The 23785-nt window shown below is 45.3% G+C and overlaps 1 protein-coding gene across 6 annotated transcripts in view; it reads left to right on the top strand.

Moving 5' to 3' along the window:
* Window positions 1-13364, top strand: part of ORYCUNV1R1504 (vomeronasal 1 receptor oryCunV1R1504) — a 119762-nt gene extending 106398 nt beyond the window's left edge. For 5 of the 6 annotated variants that reach the window (XM_089318682.1, XM_089318680.1, XM_089318679.1 and 2 more), the window contains exons 3-4: window positions 6502-6624; window positions 12358-13364. In XM_089318682.1, the coding sequence (XP_089174808.1) occupies window positions 12402-13364 (963 nt within the window). In that variant the 5' untranslated portion in view covers window positions 6502-6624; window positions 12358-12401. Of the gene's footprint in view, window positions 1-6501; window positions 6625-12357 lie in introns of those variants that run through there. The other variant, NM_001167193.1, reaches the window with a different exon arrangement.
* The last annotated feature ends 10421 nt before the right edge of the window (window positions 13365-23785 follow it).

The following is a 23785-nucleotide window of genomic DNA, read 5'->3' as shown; positions in this document are numbered from 1 at the left end:
CAAAATATATTTTTAAGATGTATTTATTTGAAAGAGTTACACAGAGAGAGAAGGAGAGGCAGAGAGAGACAGAGAGAGGTCTTCCATCTACTGTTTCACTCCCCGTTGGCCACAATGGCTGGAGCTGGGCCAATCTGAAGCCAGGAGCCAGGAGCTTCTTCCAGGTTTCCCACTTCTCCCACATGGGTGCAGGGGCCTAAGGTCTTGGGCTATCTTCAACGGTTTTCCCAGGCCATAGCAAAGAGCTGGATTGGAAGTGGAGCAGCCGGGACTCGAACTGGCTTCCCTATGGGATGCAGGCACTGCAGGCAGTGGCTTTACCCACTATGCCACAGCAATGGACCCTTGAACAGAGAATATTGAGTCTATCTTTAGCGTCCCAGGCAGCAGGTCTCTTCTGATTCCCTTACAGAGTTTCTGAGTTATCCTGGGTGAGGAATCCCATCTTGTTCCAGTGTGCATTTCTGCACAGATCTGTGGAGCACACAGATGGAGCCTGAACACTACACAATCATCATCTATACTGATATCCAGGACCTGACCTCAGCCCTGATAGGAGTCAGGTATCCCCGCTTTCCCATGGTCATCCACCATGAAGGGACCATTTTCAACATCACAGGTCATCAACTCATGGTGAGAACTTTTCATGGGAAAGAGAAAAGAGAAAAGAAAAGAAAGGAAAGGAAAAGAAAAGAGAAATGAAAAGAAAGAGAAAAAGCCAGGAGAAAGAGAAGGTTCTGGAATATAGGAGAGAAGTATTTGAAAGAGCTCACCTGACGGTCACAGAAGAAAAGGGAAAACTCATCCTTTGAAGCGCACTCAGAAGGCAGGAATGTGAGAAGGGGAGATGTGATGTTTGCAACGGCAAAATGCCAGGCCCAAGAGGAAGAAAAGAGGGCGCAGCCTCTGACCTGGGCCACAGGGAACTGACATGCGGCCATTTCTTCTGTCTCCAGTTCTCTCTGCCAAGATGCCCTCCAGCTGTCCCGCTGCCTTTCATGGTGTCAGCACACCCACAGGCAGAAGGATTCTGAAGGGGAACAAAGGCCACCCTCCCTGTGCCTTGGCGCTGTAGAGATTCAGGAACAGGAGCTTCTACACCGAGAACAAAATTGTAGTTCCTCCTCTCCTGCCTGCAGGTGCCGGCCTCTACCACAAACAGTGTCTGCCCCCACAGTGGGGATCTGGACGGTGCTGACCCACTCCCAGCCACCCATGCAGGGGGGAGTCAGTGCCCCGAGAACCCTCGTGCGTGACCCTGAGTAGCACCCAGGCACTGCATGAAGACAGCACCGAGGCTCCCACCCAGGTCAGTGCAGTAGAGGCTGTGGGAGAAGCCGCGGGTGAGCGCTTCTCTCAGACCTGGCCCTGTGATCCCGCTGGGCAGTCTTGGTCCAGAACCACTTGGCTAATGGCTGCCTCTCAAGCCTCGCCTGCACACAAGTGCTGCGGGCCCTGTTCTAGGAAGTTGGGATCCTGCAGGCTTGGCGGGGCCCTGTCAGTGCCCGCATGGGGTCGCCTACGCCCATTACCAGCAGCACTGAGCTTGAGAAAGCAGGAGCGACACACCCGAGCCCCTGAGACCAACTCTCTTCACACACACACACACACACACACACACACAGATTCTTTTCAAGCATTCTCTTTGTGTTTTCCATACTTTGTGAAACGTTTTAAAAATGCGACTAACTGTAATGCTGGATATTTCTGGGGCCCAGTGAGACTTTTCAATACCTTACCATGTACTTGGATCACATCAGGAAACCCACGCTCCTGTCCCTCTGCCCCTGCTCTATGGTGGAGTCTTGGATGGCTTCTCTTCTATCTGCGTAGGTGCCTGTGACCTGAACTCACGGCCACGCTCTAGGTAGCACTAGGTCTTGAGGGCTTCTCTCTGTGATTTTAAAACTCTGATAGCCATCCTGAAAACTGCATTATTGCTGACCCGGTCACAGTTACAGGACACAGAAGGCGGCAGCAGTGTCTGAATCAGCCTGCCGCTGGAAGGCAGCGTGTGCACGTGCATGAACGCAGTGCTTACTGAGCGCGTACGTGAACTCACAAGTGTGAGAGCGCTGTGCTGGGAACCACACATCCCTAACATGAGGTATGCTGACAACACCTGGGAGTTGGGAACTGAGTGTCCCATAATTCCCATGGGGCTGCAGGTGGTGAGACCAGCCCTGCTACTTCTGTTCCTCACTTTCCAGTTAAAAAAAAGTGGGTGGGAGGGATACAGAGAGGCCTTTCGTTGTTGTGTTTGTATTCACTTTTTTGCATCTGGTAGAGCAAGTGGCAGATCTTAAGTGCTAGGGAACAGGGTGCTGGTAGGAATGGCTCTGGAAGCACAGATATTTAATGAGAAAGAGAATTAACACACCAAGCTGTGGGCATTAATGATATTGCCTCTTCCATCCATGAACAAGGGATGTCCTTCATCAATGTCTGTGTGTCTGGAACTCGGTTTCCAGACAAGCAGATCTGGATTCTGACAGAGAACAATCCAGAATCATTGTGGATTTATCCCTCCTTTACTACTGGGGGTGGTGATGTGCACAACAGCCACTGGCCCATGACGGCAGTAGGGCCACAAAAGGAATCCACCTTCATATCCTTGGTGGCAGTGGGACACACACTCAGAGACTCTGCCCATTCACATCTGCAGCCACAAACAGCCACAAGCAGTGGCATCTAACCATGGCCCCAGTTGCTTATAAGGGCTTACATGGACAAACGTGGCTCATTGCCAAGCAGTATCAAAGCAGAGTTGTGGGCAACTAGCCAATCAGGTGGGCCTGTTGGTTACCATGACACCAGTTGCCATAGAGGCACAGAGACATGGGAGCACAGATATGGCAAAAAGGTGTGTGGAACCCATTGAACTCCACCCTCAGCCTCTTCTTCTCAACAGTGTGTTACAGTTTTTATTGCACAGATCTTTTTCTAAAAAACATTTATTTATTTAATTGAAAGGCAATGACAGAGAGGCAGAGAGAGAGAGAGAGAGAGAGGTCTTCCATCTGCTGGTTCACTCCCAAATGACTACAACAGCCAGAGCTGTGCCAATCTGAAGCCAGGATCCAGGAGTTTCTTCCAGGTCTCCCACATGGGTGCAGGGGCCCAGAGCCTGGACCATCTTCTACTGCTTTCCCAGGCCATAGCAGAGAGCTGCATCAGAAATGGAGCAGCTGGGACTTATTCAAACTGGCACCCATATGGGATGCCAGCACTGCAGGTGGGGACTTTACCCCCTGTGCCACGGGTAGACATCTTTCACTTCATTAATTTTATTATTCAAATAAATATATTGCTTTTAAAAATAGTTTTTGGTGGATCATTTCATCTGAAAACTGTGACAGTTTGACTTCTTCCTTCCCTGTTGGAATGCCATTTCTTTCTCTTAATTGCTGGAACTCCCAGAAGTGTTGAATATAAGTGGTAAACGTGGGCATCCTTGTCTTGTTACAGATCTTAGAAAACTTAGTTTTTCCTCATTCAGTATGATGTTAGCGGTTGCCTTATTAGATAAGGCCTTCTTTATGTTGAAGTATATTCCTTCTATACTTATTTGTTCAGGGTTATCAGGAAGCAGTGGTACATTTTATCAGATGTCTTTTCTGCACCTATTGAGATGTTCCTATAATTTGTGTCCTTCCTGGTGACTGTTGACGTCATGTATCAGGTTCATGGATGTTGAACCGACCTTAATGGCTGAAGAGAATCCCACTTCACCATAGTGAATAATCTTCTCATGGTCCTGTTGGATGTGACTTCCTAGAACTTACTTGAGGTGTTTTGCACTATGCACATGAAGAAGAGAGATGGCCTGTAGCCTTCTACCTTTGTTGTGCTTCTGTCTGGTTTTAGTATCAAGGTAATTCTGGACTCATAGAATGAGTTTGGAACAATGCCATCCTCTGCCATTTTTTGAAATAATTAAAGATTTAGTGTTAATTTTTCTTGAAGTTTTGGTAGAGGTTATCTGGTCTGATGATAGACTTTTTGTTACTGATTCAGTCATGCCGCTCATTAGTCTAGATTTTTTTTAAAGATTTGAAAAAGTTACACAGAGAAGGAGAAGCAGAAGCACGCGTGAGATGGGGGGTGTAATCCATCTGCTGGTTCACCCCCCAATTGGCTTCAACAGCCAGAACTGCGCTGATCTGAAGCCAGGAGCCTGGAGTTTCCACCAGGTCTCCCATGCCGGTGCAGGGGCCCAAGGACTTGGACCATCTTCTGCTGCTTTCCCAGGGCATAGCAGACAGCTGGATCAGAAGTGGAGCAGCTGGGACTGAACCGGTGCCCATATGGGATGCCAGCACTGCAGGCGGCGGCCTAACCCAATAGGCCACTGCACCGGCCCCAGTATTGGATTTCTGATTCAATATTGGTAAGTTCTATGTGGCTAAGAATTGGCCCATCTCTCCTAGGTTATCAAACTTGTTCCCATGTAATCGTTGACAGTCATCTGTAGCAATCCTTCTCTGAAGACCGCGAGAGGGAGAGAGAGAGGGCCTTCCGCCCGCTGGGTCACGCCCCGGGCAGCTCCCTGACTGGAGTCTATGGGGCATCGTCTTCAGCACGATCCTGTTTCCGTGCGGGGAGAAACCAGGGCTCGCGGCATTCGCAGCTCCCAGGCTCTGAAGTACTTTCACCCCGAGCCTACGGGAAATCAGCCCGATCAGAAACCAGTAAGACGCCTACCGAGCAGAGAACTCGGCAGGCGGCGTCCACCATGCCACGCAGACGAACGTTTCCCAGAGGCCCCCGGGGATCTGTTAGGGCTGCGCGGAGTTGCATGCTGGGAAAAAGCGCGCGGGTTGGATCGTTGTGGACTCCCTTTCCCAGAGGCCTATGGGGAGTGTGCAGCGTGGCATGCTGGGAGGGTGATTCCTTCTCGCTGGTCCCTCGTGGGCACCAAACGGAGTTCCCCGCTACCGGGCTCCGGTCCTGTCCTCTCGGGGAAATAGGGTTGGCTTGACCTGAGGGGAAGTGTTTGCTCCCCCAGAAAGAAGCCAGCTCAGGGTGCTGCTGGCACGACCACAAGGGAGGGAGCGGGAGTCCCGAACCAAACCTGGGCCTGGGGCCCTGCTGTGTCCTGGTGGCTAGGGGGGTCAGGGTGTGGTGTGGTGTGGTGTGGTGTGGTGTAGTGTGGTGTAGTGTGGTGTAGTGTGGTGTGTGTGGTGCCGCCACCCGCTGCTTTCCCAGGCGCGCAGGTTTTGGGTTTTGTGTGTGTGTGTGTGTGGGTTTATAATTTTGACAGAGTTATACAATGAGAGAGAGACGAAGAGAAAGGTCTTCATTCCGTTGGTTCAGCCCCCAAATGCCCACCATGGCCAGAGCTACGCTAATCTGAAGCCAGGAGCCAGGTGCCTCTTCCTGGTCTCCCATGTGTGTGCAGAGGCCCAAGCACTTGGGCCATCCTCCACTGCCTTCCTGGGCCACAGCAGAGAGGTAAACTGGAAGAGGAGCAACCAGAACAAGAACCCGGTGCCCATATGGGATGCCAGCGCCACAGGCAGAGGTTTAACCAAGTGAGCCATGGTGCCAGCCCCGGTTTGTTTTGTTTTGTTTTGCTTTTTTCTTTATATGTCAAAGGTATCAGTTTTATGAGACTCTTTAAGAGTGGGAACTTTAAAAGACCGGGATTTCTGCCCCCCACATAGTCAATAAACTGAAATTTGTTGTTGTAACTAGATTTTCTTGAGTGTTACTGCCTCACATTTTCTCAGTGAATTTATGTGAACTGTGAGAAGCAATAGGGAATCATATCAAGTATTACTTCTTGATCTCGAACAAGAATAGGCAGTTTTTCCTGTAATGGAGCAGGTGCTAAATGTTTCATGCTTTGTACACCAACCAGGGTTGCACATCCTTTTTTTGTTTTTGTTTTTAATACTTTCTATAACACTTTCAGAAAAGTTACAATATGGAGAATTCCCAGATATTAGTTTGAGACACGTGTGACAATTAGTGATCCAGTGTTAATGAAATCCACTCCTTGTGCTGTTTCCCTTAGTTTTTACCCAGTTATCATGGTGTGCCCCAGGGTCCTCTCCAGGATACATTAGTTTGCTGACAAGTCTCTTTAGATTCCTCTTGGCTTGGCAGTTCTTCAGGCTCTCCTTGTTTTCAGTGATCTTGTGACAGTTGGAGAGGTGAAATATTTTGTTGGATGACCCTCTGTACGAATGTTTCTGATATTTTTCTTGGGACCAGATTGGGTCTATAAGGTTTGGGTGACCACAATCTGAGGTGAATTACCATGTTTATCACAGGATACCAAGGATGTGTACTGTCATGGAGTATGACTTTTGAGATTGACTTTGATCAGCTCACTGAAGTAATATTTCTCAGTCGTCTGCACTCTAAAATTGCACCTGTTTCTGCCTTTCCATGTGGTATTGTTGGGTTAGAAGGAACTGCCCCAGCTCACACTTAAGAGTTGGGAACTTCCTTCTCTCCTCCTTTCTTGTTGTGCATTTTTCTTTATTGGTGCAGTGGGGAAGAAGCCTCTGGGACATTAATGTCCCATATCAGACTGCCTGGGCTGGAGTCCTGGCTCTGCTCCTGGTTCCAGATTCCTACTGATTCTCACCTTGGGAAGCTCAGGTGATGCCTCAGGTAGGTGGGTCCCTGCTACCCACATGGGAGACCCAGATGGAGTTCCTGACTTCAGCCTCTCCTAGCCCTAGCATTTGGGGAATGAGTATTTCTCTCTGCCTTTCAAATAAGTAAATAAATATTTTTTTTAAGAAACTCTTGGGGGAAGGGCACTGTGGCAGAGTGGGTAAAGCCACCACCTGTGGCACCAGCATCCCATATGGGCACCAGTTCAAGTTCTGGCTGCTCCATTTCCAATCTAGCTCCCTGCTAATGTGCTGATGTGCCTGGGAAAGCAGCAGAAGATGCCCCAAGTCCTTGGGCCCCTGCACCCATGTGGGAGACCCACAGGAATCTCCTGGCTTTAGACAGGCCCAGCTCCAGCCATCACGGCCATTTGGGGAGTGAACCAGCTGATGGAAGGTCTCTCTTTCTGTCTCTCACTCTCTCTGAATCTAAAAGCCATTTGCCTCCCCGATGCATAAATACAACACAATGAATACACCTTTCTTGGCATTCCTAATCACAACCCTCCTTCCAGTGTCCAAACAGCCCAGTTCCCTACCTTACGTGTGGATTTGGCTCTCACTGGAATGTGAAAAGTCTTGCCTTTTTCCTCAGTTCTTCTCCATCGGAACACCTCTCTTAAGTTTCAGGTATGAAGAAGGAGGGCTAGTCTGCTGAGTACTGAAGGGAGTAACAGGGGGGATCTGGGTCACCTGCCCCAGATGTAATCTGGAAGCCCAGCTTGTAGACCATGCAGTTTGATTTGAGGGGCCTCCCTTTATGAGCTCAGAGATGGGTGTGCCATGCTCTCATTGGCAGAAAAGGTTCCTCCACGTTCCACTCACTAGAGCCTCACCTGGCTTTGCATAAGAAATGTTCACGGAGTTGTGGCTGTGTTCGGTACTTACAAGGAAATTAGATTTTAAGAAATGCACTCCAGAACAACTGTGCAAGTGCCTGTTTCATTCCACGTTCCCATTGTTGGCATGAGAGCAGCAGCTCTTCCCTGACACTGGAACAGCTGGATTTCACTCGAAATAAAGGTGTAGGTCACCCTTGCCCTTGAGTAGAGCTGACACATGTGTAAGTCAGCCTTGCCTACAATTACAGCCAGCACACATGCAAGTCAGTTTTGCCTACACTTACAGCTGATCACACATGTTAAGGCAGCCCTACCTGGATTGTAACTGATTGTATGGTTTTTTTTTTAATGAATGTGAAACCAGCCATGAACTAAAAATTATTTATTGTAAATATAGCTTTCCAGTACTGATTTGTATTCTTTAAATATTTAATAGGGAAGTTGTAAACATCCACCTACATTATGAATTTCTGGTTTTTTAGATCATTTATTTATTTGAAAGAGTTACACAGAGAGAGGAGGGGCGTGGGGAGGAAGGGATCTTCCATCTGCTGGTTTACTCCCCAATTGGCCACAATGGGCAGAGCTGTGCTGATCCGAACCCAGGAACTAAGAGCCTCCTCTGGGTCCCCAACAGAAATACAGAGGCCCAAGGACCTGGGCCATCCTCCACTGCCCTCCCAGGCCACAGCAGAGAGCTGGATTGGAAGTGCAGCAGCTGGATGCTGGTGCTGCATGGGGAGGCTTCCTACTATGCTACAGAGCCAGCCCCTCTGTGAACTTTTTAAGGAGTGTTCATGTGCATGGATTTCAAAGTGTTTTTACCAAAATAAATTTATCTTTTAATTCAATTGCCCATGAACATTTTAGAGTACACCTGTATGTATTCCATGAAATTTACTGCATTGAAGAAATTGAATAGGGAGTTTTGGGCTGTTGTTAAAATACATATAATATATCTGTGAAATAGACTCACCGTGTAGAGCTATTTCAGGTTCATTGATCAGCAGTTCAAGAGATTTCCCATACAGCCTTGCATAGGCATAGCCTTCTCCATGATCAAATTCTCATTTCAGAGAATCCGAAGTCAGGAGCTGGGTGCCTCTCCTGGTATCCCATGTGGGTGCAGGACCCAAGCACTTGGGCCATCCTCCACTGCACTCCCAGGCCACAGCAGAGAGTTGGCCTGGAAGAGGGGCAACCAGGACAGAATCCAGCGCCCCGACCGGGACTAGAACCTGGTGTGCGGGCGCCACAATGCAGAGGATTGGCCTATTGAGCCATGGCACTGGCCCATAATGGTTATGTTAAGTTTGCTTTAAATGTTCATTTCTAAATTGTGTAAGAAAATAGCCTTACCATAATCATAGGCTACTGGTGTTTTCAAGATTCATACAATTACTGTCTTTCTTGCTTGCATCAAGTGTCCACAGTTTGATGAAACCTTCTGTTCTAACAATTATCACCCAAACACACTTTCTACACAGGACTAGAAGATTCCTGTAGACTCTTCCTACTCTTTATTACACACATGGGGAGAGTATAGACCCTTCTCTAGCTATCCATGGAGAACTGTGGTAACCATTCCATACTGTAGAATTTGGTGAGTGGTATTAGCTTTTCTTGTAAAATCAAAAGGAAGCCAGGATCTACCTCTTAAACATCTGACCCCATACTTTGATTTCTCAGTGCCTCTTTTGTATCTTCTCGCTTCTATTGATATTGTTTCTGTTGGTAATTCCTATCCTGAGTGGAAGCCATACTGTTAAATTTATTTTCCTACAACATTTCTAAATCAGCTGGCATTGAATTGTGTATGAGATGAAATTCTGGAACTCAGCTGTACAAATAAATCCAGTGGTTTCCAATTAAATTCTTAGCATCATTTTCTTCCTTTTCCTTGTATATCTTCAAAAAGCCTGCCCACTTACTCGGTCTCATCTTGTTTCTCTGCTCCTAAGTTACAGTGTAGCTCAATGGTCTACAGATTAAGAAGCTGCACTTTTTTTTTTATAAAAGTGACTTCTGATGGATCCAGAAATGCAGTGAGACTCCCATCCTTTGCTGCCAGTGCCTCGTGTGTCAGATCTCCACTGTCCCTTCTTACCCCATTGGACTGTTGCATTGACTGTCTAAAAAGCCTTTTCAAACACGTCAAAGTAGCCTTTGGAGAAGCTAACTAGGAACTTCTACTGGTTGCAGCAACAATTTTTTTTTACAGGCAGAGTGGACAGTGAGAGAGAGAGAGAGAGAGAGAGAGAGAGAGACAAAGGTCTTCCTTTTGCCATTGGTTCACCCTCCAATGGCCGCTGCAGCAGGTTGCTGCAGCTGGCGCACCGCACTGATCCAAAGGCAGGAGCCAGGTGCTTATCCTGGTCTCCCATGGAGTGCAGGGCCCAAGCACTTGGGCCATCCTCCACTGCACTCCCAGGCCATAGCAGAGAGCTGGCCAGGAAGAGGGGCAACTGGGACAGAATCCAGATTCCCGACCAGGACAAGAACCTGGCACCGCTAGGCAGAGGATTAGCCTATTGAGCCACGATGCCAGCCATTGCAGTAATAATTGCCAACTGGGAAAAAACTTTCATAATCAGTCTCCAGTCCCAACTCTACACTCTAATTGCTGCTCCAAGTGGATAATAATTAATGTTCTGTCTGTGGGGAGGTGAGGTCATGGAATCACACACCCATATCTCAGGATCTGACAGCCTTCCCTCTGCACTTGTACTGACTGCTGTGACCCTCTCACTGAGTGCATCGTGATGCCACTGGTAAGAAGCTGGATGAGTTCTATTTTGATTTGAGAGGCAGAGTCATGAAGCAGAGTATGTCAGAGGAAAGGAGGACATTCCTGGGTGTCTATGTATTAACTGTGTCCAAAGTCAAGGCCTCACAGGGAGGAAGAATAATTCCTGAGGTATGAGCTGAGCTACGAAAGAATTAATTGGAATTCTAGGTAATTCCTAAAGCAATTTGGTATAATAATCAATGGCAGTGACTGTTGGCATTTGATATAAGTGATAATGAAGTCTGACTTCAAGGTACTTCAGGACTGTTCCAAGAACTTTTTGGAGTACATTTGTAGTTCCAAGATCATCTGCTATTGAACCAGCTTTACAGAATCGTGGTACAAATTTTAGGATGCCTAGCAGTGTGCCTGTAATACCTCCATGTATATAAAGATGGGATTAATCAACATGGATCGTATTTTCCTGTGTACTGAATGACAGTTGTTGGGAATGTGTTCTCTAACTCTGGTTTATGATACAACTAATGAAGACAGTGATTATGTTTATACTGAAGACATCTGTGGTCTTTGGATTATGATTGATTATTTCTCCTCTTTAAGTTTGGCATTTAAATAAAATAAATTGTATAACTATGGGTTTCAGAAAGCTGTGTAATGCAATATTGTTTCCCATCCCATAATTTACGGAATGGCCTGGACTAATAGTTCCTAGCATAGGTGCCCTCGTATTGGTGTTTTTAGCATGAAAGCAGGTTAAACTTTCCCTCTTCCTGTGGAGGCCTTCTTCCTTTCATTGACTCCAACCAGATGTGGGGCAGGCTTCTGGGGTCTGCACGGCTCTCAGTGCACCTCCACTGGTGAAAATCTCTCATCTTCAAGTCCTCGTTGATTTTGGCCTATTTGCTGACCTGCAGACATAAATAGGGACTTGTTAACAACCAATAGCATCAAATAACGTATTCCCCGATCCAAAATAAGATAACAAGTTATGAAAACAAAAACAAATGTGTGAGGATACATAAGAGAAGTTAGTGGGAAGTGGAATTAAAAGTTAAGTTTATTTTAGTCCAAAACATTTTTTTAAAATTCATGCATATGAAGGGTTCTTCAAAAAGATCATGGAGATGCATATTATGGAAAACACGATGCATGGATTTTAAAATCTCTGCACTATAATAAGCTTATCTATTATTAAAATTGTCCAAGGACTTTTTTAAAGTTCCCTCATATATCTAGGCTCTTTGGGGACCACCACTAACCAGCTTTTCACCCGTGTGCTGCTTTCATGTCGTCAGTGCCAGTCCAGGCAGTTTCAAGTCCTCACCTGTTCAAGTCCCCCAGCCTGTTTATGAATTCATACAAAACACTGACCTTCTCCTTCTCTGAGCTCCCCGCTTCTTTATAATGTAAGTAATAGCAGGGAGTGCCTCACATGTTTGTGGAAAGCAAAGACGGTGCCGGTGTGTGCTCTTCACTGCAGTGATTCATACACTGTAAGTCTTGTTTGCAGGTTACACACTAAACTCTTGGAAATCTTTTGTTTTCTTACTTAAGAAAAATAAACTTCATGCATCTCATATATACAAATTTAGGAACATAGTGATTCTTCCCACACTTCCTTCCTCCAGACAATACTCCTTCCCTTCCTCCTGCTCCTCCCATTCCTATTCTTATTTTTCACCAGATCTATTGTAAGTTAACTTTAAATTCATAAAATTAACCCTACTCTAAGTGGAGAGTTCAACAAATAGTATGAAGAAAAAACAAAAAAAGCAAACAAGCAAAAAAGCATTGTTCCTCAACAGTCAAGACAAGGGCTGTTCAAAATCATCACGTCACAGAGTGTCAACTTCACACCTATAGATTACCTTTTAGGTACTCTATTAGTTACCACAGATCAGAGGGAACATAAGGTATTTGTTTTTGGAGGACTGGCTTATTTTCCTAAGTGCAATGGTTTCCAGTTGTATCTATTTTGTTGTGAAAGAGAGGATTTCATTTTGGGGGGCGGGGGCAGATCTCTTAATAAAAGAAGAAGAGCTCTCAGGATTTCTCAGTGGCGGAATTTCAGTTCCTGGAGAAGGTTGGGGTTCAGCTGGTGCTGTACATGCATCTCACTCTTGGTCTTCTCATGCAGGTACCTGGTGTGAAGATACATGTCAGTCACCAGGAGCTAGCAGAATGGCTTCCTGGGAGGTGGCCACAGGAACGCTCTTCTTAGCTCAGGTCATATGTGGAATTCTGGGGAACTTCTCTCTTCTTTCCCATCATGTCTTCCTTTCCTTGACTGGATTCAAGGCAAGATGCACAGATTTGATTCTGAGGCACCTCCTTGTAGCCAACTGCTTGGTCATTCTCTCCTATGGAGTGCCACAGGCTGTGACAGCTTTAAGGTGGAAATTTCTCCCCAGCGATGCTGAGTGCAACCTTCTTTTCTATGTACGAAGAGTGTCCAGGGCCGTGTCCATCGAAAGCACCTGCTTCTTGAGTATCTTCCAGGCCATCACCATCAGCCCCAGGAATTCTAGGTGGGCAGAGCTTAAAGTCAAAGCTCCCAGGTACATAGGCCTCTCCTCCATGCTGTGCTGGATCCTGAACATGTTAATAAACACCATTTCCCCCATCTACGTGACAAGTAAGTGGATCAACACAAGCATCACAAAGAGAAAAGACTATGGGTACTGTAACGCTGTCTTCCAAGACACCTTCACAGGCTCGCTCTTCTTGGCACTACTATTGTTGCCTGATGCTGTGTCCTTGGGGCTCATGCTCCTGGCCAGCAGCTCCATGGTGTTCAGCCTGCACAGACACAAGCAGCAGGTGCAGCACATTCATGGTCCCAGGAATGCTTCCCCCAGGACTTCCCCTGAATCCAGAGCTACTCGGAGCATCCTTGCTCTGGTGAGCACATTTGTATTTTTTTACGTGGTCTCCTCCACTTTCCAAGTATATTTGGCTCTTCTTAGTAAGCCCAGTCGATTGACAGTGAACATCTCTGCATTATTTGCTGGCTGTTTCCCAACTCTTAGCCCCTATCTTCTCATGAGCTGTGACTCCAGGGTACCCAGGCTCTGCTTTACCTGGATAAGCAATACAAAATCCCCCAACACTATCAGAAACATGTACCTTGTATTTGCTTTATAATACTTGTTGTACAATTGTATAGGCACAGTTATTTGGTAGCCATATTACAAGACCCTGTACTCATGCTTACACACGTGTGTATGTATATAGGGTGTAATACACACTATTAGATTACATTTGTTATCAAGCAATCATAGTAGGATAATATATACTTAGAAATATAAAAATATTAGTCACAATAATAAACTGCTTTAAATCTACAGCCTCTTTTATTTGATATTTATGCAGTCATTAATTGAATAAGTCATATGAAATTTATTTTTCATTTTTCTACTTTAAGCCTTATATTTTAGGTATATATTTATAACTAAGTATAGTCAAACAATGTTTAACAGGAATAGTCTCCTTGTTTTAAAATAACACCTGATATAATTGAGATTGGATTTCTCTAATTACCGTGGCACCTCTTGACATTTGTTCAGTATTCATGTTCTTTCTGCCTCAACTTTTTCTTTTTTAAAAACTTATTTACCTATTTGACAGGCAGAGTTACAGAGAGAGAGGGATCTTCCATGCACTCCCAATGGCTGCAACAGCTGGCGCTGCACCAGTCCATAGCCAGGAGGTTGGAACTCCATCCGGGTCTCCCACGTGGGTGCAGGGGCCCAAGCATTTGGACCATCTTCTGCTGCTTTCCCAAGCACCTTACTCAGGAACTGGATAGGAAGTGGAGCAGCTGGGACTCAAACCAGTGCTCACATGAGATGTCAGCATTGAATATGGTGGCATAACCCTGATGAGCCACAATGCTGGCCCAGACATAGGTCCATGATTGCAAGTTAAAATGGTCAGTTTTGGGGCCAGCGCTGTGACTTAGTAGAGAAAGCTGCTTTCTGCAGTGCTGGCATCCCATCTGGGCACTGGATCAAGTCCTGGCTGCTCCACTTCCAATCCAGCTCTCTGCTATGGCCTGGGAAAGCAATGGAAAATGGCTCAAGTTCTTGGGTCCCTGCCACCCACATGGGAATACCCGGAGGAATCTCCTGGCTCCTGGCTTCAAATTGGTGCAGCTCCAGCCATTACAGCCATCTGAGGAGTGAACAAGTGAATGAAGACCTCTCTCTCTCTCTCTCTCTCTCGCTCTCTCGCTCTCACTCTCTCTGCATCTCCTTCTCTGTGTAACTCTGAGGTTCAAATAAATAAATAAATCTTTTAAAAAATGAATAAAAAAACAAAATGGTCAGTTTTCTCTCTGAACTAATGAGATTATGAACTTATGATATTATGTTTATTATTTTCCTAAATATGCTTCTGACTGTTGGAAATTTGATCATAAAGGCATCCCTCTATTTTGTTAACTCTTTGTATTTTATTATTGTCACCACAGTTTTACTTATATTTCAGGATGGCTCGTAAAAGGAATTATCACCACTTACATGTGATTGTCCTTTTTAATGACTTACTCTATAGAATAAAACAAGCACCATCTTCATAACATAGTGTTTTATAAAATTAGGAATGGATATGCTATATACCTTTTCTAATTAAAGAAAAAGGTTTCAAGATGGCTTTGTGACATAGCAGATACAGCTGCCAACTGCAACATCAGCATTCCATATGGGTGCCATTCAGCTCCCAGCTGCTCCACTTCAGATCCACACCCTGCTAATGTACTCAGAAAAGCAGTGTAAAATGGTCCAAGGATTTGGGCCTTTGCCACCCTGGCTTTTAGCTTTGGCCTGGCCCAGCCCTGATTGTTGTGGCCATGGGGGAGTAAACCAGAGGATGGAAATTAAGTAATTTTCCAAAGAATGTTGGTATGCATCACCATGGAGTGCCATGTGATATCTGAATTGCATAAAAAGGGGGCTGCATGTCAACATGATGCAGAATACTCCATCTGGAGAGCAAACTGGCATTGGGCAAGGGATAATTGATGAGAATACTTAATTAGCTTTATTCTGTTATCTTACAAATACATGTGCTGTGCTCTGGCCTCAGAATCAGCCCTAAAGGCACTCGGATCTGGCTGAAAAGCCCATGAGAGTATTTCAGGCATGGAAAGCCAAGACACTCTGACAAAAAGATCTCTGTGAGTGAGATCCCAGTGGAAAGAACAGGTCTTCAAAGAGGGAGGTGCCTTTCTCTGAAGGGAGGAGAGAACCTCCACTTTGACTATGACCTTGTCTAAACAAGATAAGAGTCAGAGAACTCAAGGGGCTTCCATAGCCTTGGAAACTCATGACTGGTGCATAGGGAGATTACTGATGCCATAAACAGGAGTGTCAATTTGTAAAGTCAACAACAGGAGTCACTGTGCACTTACTCCTCATGTAGGATCTCTGTCCTTAATGTGCTGTACACTGAGGCTTAATGCTATAACGAGTACTCAAACAGTATATTTCACTTTGTGTTTCTATGGGGGTGCAAACTGTTGAAATCTTTACTTAATGTACACTAAACTGATCTTCTGTTAAAAAAAAAAAAAAAAAAAAAAAAAAAAAGAAAAGAAACTATCAATTCCCAACTTGACTCTCACTGGGATTAAACATGACAATAGGTCTGATCTGATTTCATCATCATTTAAAAAAAAATCATCTATTATTTTTCACTTTATGTTTCTGTGTGGGAACAAACTGTTGAAATCCTTACTTAAGGTATACTAAGCTGATCTTCTGTATACTAAGATAATCGAAAATGAATCTTGATGTGAATGGAAGGGGAGAGGGAGTGGGAAAGGGGAGGGTGGTGGGTGGGAGGGACGGTATGGGGGGGAAAGCCATTGTAACCCATGAGACGTACTTTGGAAATTTATATTCATTAAATAAAAGATAAAAAAAAAAAAAAATACATGTGCTGTGAATTATCTATGGTGTTTCAGTATTGCAATATATCCAAAAAAGTATTGGTGATGATTATTTCTTGCGATGTTTTCATGTAAGGAAGAAGGAACATGAAAGGAGGACTTCAGATGCAAAGTACGTTGGCCCAAGTGCTGCACCCACATAGGAGACCAGGGAGAAGCTCCTGGCCTCCTGGCTTTGGCCTAGCCCAGCCCTAGCCATTGCAGCCACTTAGAGAATGAACCAGCAGATAGAAGATTCCCTTTTTCTCTCTCTCCCTCTCCCTCTCTCTCCTTCTCTCTGTAACTCTGCCTTTCAAATAAATAATCCTTTAAAAAAAAAGGCTCTTCAAAGTATATAAAATAAGGAAATCATTAAAAAAAATAAGGAAATCATTATTTGAAAAGCATACCAACAGACCCTGGGGACGTGATAGGAGCAGTGTTTATCTCCATCCCTGAGTGTTGGATACCAAAGAACAACCTCTCCTACCAGACACACCAGGGTGTCTCTGTACCTGGCAGCTCCTGGAATGCAGAAAAGACCCCTGTCCACTCAGATCTTCCCATATAGAGATCCAGGGAATTGTGCTCCTCGGGAACCTGCCCCAGTCCTGATGCCCTCCATTCTCAGAAATGCTCACATATTCTGCTACAGTAGTGAGGATGTGTGCTGAGCTTTGGCTCCATACAGCACTGGGTGCTTTCCCATTGACCAGAAGCTGGCTTTGGCCTTCAAAATGGTCCCAAGATCCTTGAACATGCTCTTTATTTCACATTTGCCTGAGCATATTATTAAAACCAAATGCACATTCAGATCCACTTCAGAGAGTCCGTGGTTGGATTTAAGAGTCTCGGGGAGCTGTGCTTGCTGTCTCCAGCTTAGTACAGCTGATGGGCAGGTCTGGAGGAACCAGCATTTCCTTATAGACATTATTTATTTTATTTGAGAGACAGAGAGCTTCCAAAATACCCACAACAGCTGAGGCTGGGCTGAGCTAAAGCCATGAGCTGGGAACCCAATCCTGGTCTCCCACTAGGGTGGCAGAGACCCAACTCTTCAGCTCTCAGCTACTGCCTCCCGAGAGGCATGGTATCAGAGAGCTAGAATCGAGAGTAGAGCCAGGGCTTGAACCCAGGCACTCCCACATGGGATGAGTGCAGGCTTGAACCCAGGCACTCCCAGAAGGAATGCATGCATCCCAAATAGCATCTTAACTGCTAAGCCAAGTTCCCATTTAGGTTGATTGACTTTTTTCTTTCAAATACTTTATAAGCACTTAAATATTCAAACTATTGGTTAATTCATATTAGCAAACAATCGCTTTCTGGATTAGAAATCTTACTACTTACATGCCTATGAATTTTCAGGATAAATATACTGTTGAAATTCTATGTCTTCATATATACAAAATGTGGAGAGTGGCAATAAAGTCAAAACATATTTAGGATAGAATTGACTGAAGGATGTATAAGAACTCCTTAGTGTTGCTAGTTTTGTTAACTTTTTTGCATGTACAGAGAATATTTTATTAGACTTTGACTTTTAATTAACAGAGTAAAATACAAACCAAGTGTGTGATTCAGCTTAGGAATATGTATTTTTATATAATTCATTACAATTAGATAATCAATATAATACACTACATGTATCCCAACTTAATTGGAAGTCTTCAGTAGGAACAAATTCAACACAGTCCTTTAGATACAATTTCTTTTAGGTTGACAGCAACACTTTTTGTTATATTTTATGTCTTGTAAATTCCAATAAGTCTATCCAAAATCTCAAACATGTGGTTTCAAAGTGAAATTATGATGAACTGGGCATTTTTGTTCACATATATACAATGCAACAATGGACACATTTTTAAAATCAAAGGCTGCATCAGTTTCATCCATAAAGTAAAGGGGAGTGGGTTTGTAATGATGGAGAGCAAACTCTAAAGCCAAGGAACGAAGTGTTTTCTCTCCTGCTGAATGGTTGAAGATCTTCCAACTTTCTTGAGGTGGTGGAACACTGCACAGGATTCCTTCAGAGAAAGGATCAAGCTGTCTCTAAGCTCCAGTTCAGCTTCCTCTCCCAGGTAAGCATCTGGTAATTCTCTTGTATTTGTTACTATATAACAGTCTGCCATAAATTCATTAAGCCTTTGTTTCCACAGATCTTCCTTTGCTTGTCTAAAATTATCTCTTTCATAAGTAATTTTGTCCAATTCTGCTACTCTGTACAAACATAATTCTTCCTTCTTTTTATATTCTGCAATGGTGTCAAGTTTGGTTTCATTTCATGACACTGGGCTACCAAAAGTGAAATCTGACTTGTTACGGAATCTGTATTCTTGATTGCTTCAAAATCTTCTTAGCTCAAAACTGAAACTTCTTCAACAGGATTATCTTTCACAGGATACATATACATATAAATAAATACATATAAATAAATAAATACATAAAAAAATACATAAAAAAATACATATAAATAAATAAGATTTATTTATTTATTTGAAATTCACAGTTACACAGAGAGAGAAGGGGAGGCAGAGGTAGAGCAAAGTCTTCCATCCACTGGTTCTCTCCCCAGTTCGCCACAATGACCAGAGCTGCACCAATCCGAAGCCAGGAGCCAGGAGCTTCTTCCAATCTCCCACATGGGTGCAGGGGCCCAAGGACTTGAGTGGTCTTCCATTGCCTTCCCAGGCCATAGCAGAGAGCTAGATCAGAAATGGAGGAGGCCGGCACTGCGGCTCACTGGACTAATCCTCTGCCTTGCGGCGCCGGCACATTGGGTTCTAGTCCTGGTCGGGGCGCTGGATTCTGTCCCAGTTGCCCCTCTTCCAGGCCAGCTCTCTGCTGTGGCCATGAGTGCACTGGAGGATGGCCCAAGTGCTTGGCCCCTGCACCCCATGGGAGACCAGGATAAGTACCTGGCTCCTGCCATCAGAACAGCACGGTGCACCAGCCGCAGTGCACCGGCCGTGGCAGCCATTGGAGGGTGAACCAAGGCAAAGGAAGACCTTTCTCTCAGTCTCTCTCACTGTCCACTTGCCTGTCAAAAAATAAATAAAAAAAAAAAAAGGAATGTAGCAGGGGCTGGCACTGTGGTGTAGCAGGTTAAGCCACCGCCTGCAACACCAGCATCCCATATGGGTGCCAGTTCAAGTCCCTGCTGCTCCACTTCCAACCAGCTCTCTGCTATGGCCTGGGAAAGTAGTAGAAGATGGCCCAAGTCCTTGGATCACTGCACCTGCATGGGAGACCTGGAAGACTCTCCCAGCTCCTGGCTTTGGATTGGCACAGCTCTGGCCCTTGCAGCCATCTGGAGAGTGAGCCAGCAGATGGAACACCTCTCTCTCTCTCTCTCTCTCTCTCTCTCTCTCTGCCTCTGCCTCTCTCTAACTCTGCCTTTCAAATAAATACATACTTAAAAAAAAAAGAAGTAGCGCAGCTAGGATTCAAACTGGTGCCCATATGGGAAGCTAGCACTGCAGCTGGCAGCTTTACCAGCTACACCACAGTGCTGGCCCCTGGGCCCTGCCTTCTAAAGGATCCACCACCACCAAATAGTGCCACCCAGGGACCAAGCCTCTAACACATGGACCCTCGCTCAAACTGAAATCCAAACCAGAGCACCCCTTTCCCTGCTTTTTTTTCTCTTCTCTGTCACTCTCTTGCATGCTTTCACCTCTCCAAACACTCCAGCTTTCCCCACATGCACCTCCACCTAAAGTGACAACACTCACTCCCCTGTGTCACACACTGTGAAGAACACCCTGGGGGTCATGGCAGTGTTGGAAGGACTACTGATGATGGAGATGACCTCCGTTTTCAGGGAGCTAGAGGACTGTGATTAGCACTGGTGTTTTTTTAAGATTTATTTATTTATTTGAATGGCAGAGTTACAGAGAGGCAGAAGCAGAGAGAGAGAGAGAGAGAGAGAGAGAGAGAGAGAGAGGCCTTCCATCTGCTGGTTCACTCTCCAATTGGCCTCAATGGCCAGAGCTGGGCCAATCTGAAGCCAGGAGCCTCTTCCAGGGCTCCCACGTGGGTGCAGGGTCCCAAGGACTTGGGCCATCTCTACTGCTTTCCCAGGCCACAGCAGAGAGCTGGAGCATAAGCGGAGCAGCCGGTACTTGAACCGCGCCCACATGGGATGCCGGCACTGCAGGCGGTGTATTTACCTGCTATGCCACTGCGCTGGCCCCAGCACTGCTTTTTCACACAGGAGCAGCTCATTTGGTGGCACTCATTCATGGTGGGTGAGTGGGATTTGGGAGCCAGAGTGTGACTACATGACTGTCTGTCATTGTATGTTTCTTTTTCTTTTTCTTTTTTTTTTTTTTTTTTTTTTTTGACAGGCAGAGTTAGAGAGAGAGAGAGAAAGGTCATCCTTCTGTTGTTTCACCACCCCCCCCGAAATGGCAGCTAGAGCCGGCACGCTTGCAAACCAGAAGGCAGGAGCCAGGTGATTCCTCCTGGTTTCCCATGTGGGTGCAGCACCCAAGGACCTGGGCCATCCTCCACTGCCTTCCCTGGCCACAGCAGAGACCTGGACTGGAAGAGGAGCAACTGGGACAGAATCCAGTGCCCCAACCAGGACTAGAACCCAAGGTACCAGTGCCACAGGCAGAGGAATAGCCTAGTGAGCCGCAGCGCTGGCCCATTGTATGTTTCAATATGAATGTGTAATTGGTGTGGGCGTCAGTGTAAGCGTGTGAATGAAAATGTGTGAGTATGTGGGTGGCTGGGTGTGGTGAGAGGGGGGTGAATGTGATTGTACATTTGAGTGTGTGAGTGTCCGTGCCTGTGTGTCCTTCCCCTGTAACTTTGTGGGTGTAGGCTGTCTGTGTGTGTACACCGGATGAGTTACTCATGTTTACAGCTCAAGCCCCTGGGCTGCGTTACAGCTCAAGATTTATGGCTTGGTTCTAAATGCAAACTCTTGACTTGTACTTATATTTAATGTTTAACTATTAATTCCAGGGCCCAGTGCTGTGGCACAGCAGGTTAACACCCTGGCCTGAAGCACCGGCATCCCATATGGGCACCGGTTCAAGTCCTGGCTGCTCCACTTCTGATCCAGCTCTCTGCTATACCCTGGGAAAGTAGTAAAAGATGGCCCAAGTCCTTGGGCCCCTGAACCAGCGTGGGAGACCCGGAGGAGTCTCCTGGCTCCTGGCTTCAGATCTGTGTGGATCCGACAATTGTGGCCAATTGGGGAGTGAACCAGTGGATGGAAGACCTTTCTCTCTCTCTCTCTCTCTCTGCCTCTCCTCTCTCTGTGTAACTGTGCCTTTCAAATAAGCAAATATATCTTTAAAAAACTATTAATCACAAAATTAATAAAGGTTTATTCCAGAAAGTTCAGCAAAAACTTAAGTGTGAGAACTGTGCAAATGATTTAATTCTCCTGAACTGAGTGAGTTGAGCAGGAGCCTATGATATCTAGAGAACGGTGAGACCTGCTTATGACCCTTCACATACTGGTGCTTATGAGAGGTTCGTTTACAACCCTCTGTCTGTCATCTGCAGACCTGTTCCTTCCAAAATTGCATTCAGTTCATCCTGGTCATGGAGCACATTTAGTGTTTGCCTCCCACCTGCACCAGGCCAACCCATCTTCCTGTGTCCCACTTTGTGTTACTCTTTTGCCCCCTAACCTTCATTATTCCAATGCTTAGCCAAAACTATTGATGATCTGCTGATCATGTCCCATAAGTAGTATCATATAGTATGTAGGAGTATCAAATAAATGCTATCTCCTAGGACATAAAACACAACATCCACAACCTAGCCTTCAAAGCCACAACAATTAAAACCTATTTTCCTTCCTGTCTTCTAGCTTCATTCCAGGCCTCTCCCATTCTAACCCAGAGCTATCGCCACTCACTACAAAGTGCTTATCGAAGCATCTCACATGCTACCATGTTTCATGGATTTAACCCTACAATTAAATGACCAATGAAATCTAGGAAACAAAAGCACATACTCGGGGAAATTTCCAGTATCTGCACTGTTTCAGAGCAAAGCCTTTTATTCCTGTACAACGAACCCACATAATGTGACCACTACTATGAGGGATAATGTATTAAGTTGTCCATCAGCAGTCAGGGCTATGCTGATCAAGTCACCATTTCTCATAGTGTCCACTTCACTTCAGGAGGTTTCCCCTTTGGTGTTCAGTCAGTTGTCACCGATCAGGGAGAACATATGGTATTTGTCCCTTTGGGACTGGCTTACTTCACTCAGCATGATGTGTTCCAGATTCCTCCATTTTGTTGCAAATGACTGGATTTCATTGTTTCTTACTGCGGTATAGTACTCTAAAGAATACATATCGCATAATTTCTTTATCCAGTCTACCGTTGATGGGCATTTAGGTTGGTTCCAGGTCTTGGCTATTGTGAATTGTGCTGCAATAAACATTAGGGTGCAGACCGCTTTTTTGTTTATCAATTTAAACTCCTTTGGGTAAATTCCAAGGAGTGGGATGGCTGGGTCGAATGGTAGGGTTATATTCAGGTTTCTGAGGAATCTCCAGACTGATTTCCATAGTGGCTTGACCAGTTTGCATTCCCACCAACAGTGGGTTAGTGTCCCTTTTTCCCCACATCCTCGCCAGCATCTGTTGTTGGTTGATTTCTGCATGTGAGCCATTCTAACCGGGGTGAGGTGAAACCTCATTGTGCTTTTGATTTGCATTTCCCTGATTGCTAGTGACCTTGAACATTTTTTCATGTGCCTGTTGGCCATTTGGATTTCCTCTTTTGAAAAATGTCTATTGAAGTCCTTGGCCCATCTCTTAAGTGGGTTGTTGGTTTTGTTTTTGTGGAGTTTCTTGATCTCTTTGTAGATTTTGGTTATTAACCCTTTATCTGTTGCATAGTTTGCAAATATTTTTTCCCATTCTGTCGGTTGTCTCTTCACTCTCCTGACTGTTTCTTTTGCAGTACAGAAACTTCTCAATTTGATGCAATCCCAATAGTTGATTTTGACTTTGACTGTCTGTGCCTCCCGGGTCTTTTCCACAAATTCTTTGCCTGTGCCAATATCTTGAAGGGTTTCTCCAATGTTCTCTAATAACTTCATGGTGTCCCTCATAGTATTTTTTTTTGTCTGTTCTACTTGATATGACTGGTTTAATTCTGTAATTATCACACAGTTATTCTTGAGTGTTGAAAATTAACTGAAATGTGATCCCTGTTGAACGTAAGAGTGGGAATAAGAGAGGGAAGAGATGTGTAATTTGGGGCATGCTCGGGCTGACTTGCCCCAATTGGTAGAGTTGGAAACATACCAGGGGATTCCAATTCAATCCCATCAAGGTGGCATGTGCCAATGCCATCTCGCTATTCCAGGTGATCAATTTCAGTTCACAATTGATCATAATGAAAGGACTGAGAGTCAAGGGGAGCACATGGGCAAGTCTAGTATCTGCTGACACCAACCGATAGAATGGATAAAGGGGAGAGTGGTCCAGCATGGGAAGTGAGATGCTCAGCAGACTCATAGAATGGCGGATGTCCTAAATAGCACTCTGGCCTCAGAATCAGCCCTGAAGGCACTCGGATCTGGCTGAAAAGCCCATGAGAGTATTTCAGGCATGGAAAGCCAAGACACTCTGGCAAAAAGATCTCTGTGAGTG

The sequence above is a fragment of the Oryctolagus cuniculus genome, chromosome 18 (genome assembly GCF_051225735.1).
Source record: "Oryctolagus cuniculus isolate XC-2025 breed Fujian yellow rabbit chromosome 18, ASM5122573v1, whole genome shotgun sequence".
In the NCBI taxonomy this organism is placed as follows: domain Eukaryota; kingdom Metazoa; phylum Chordata; class Mammalia; order Lagomorpha; family Leporidae; genus Oryctolagus; species Oryctolagus cuniculus.
Note: the sequence above shows the minus strand (reverse complement) of the source record. Positions and strands in the feature narration are given on the sequence as shown.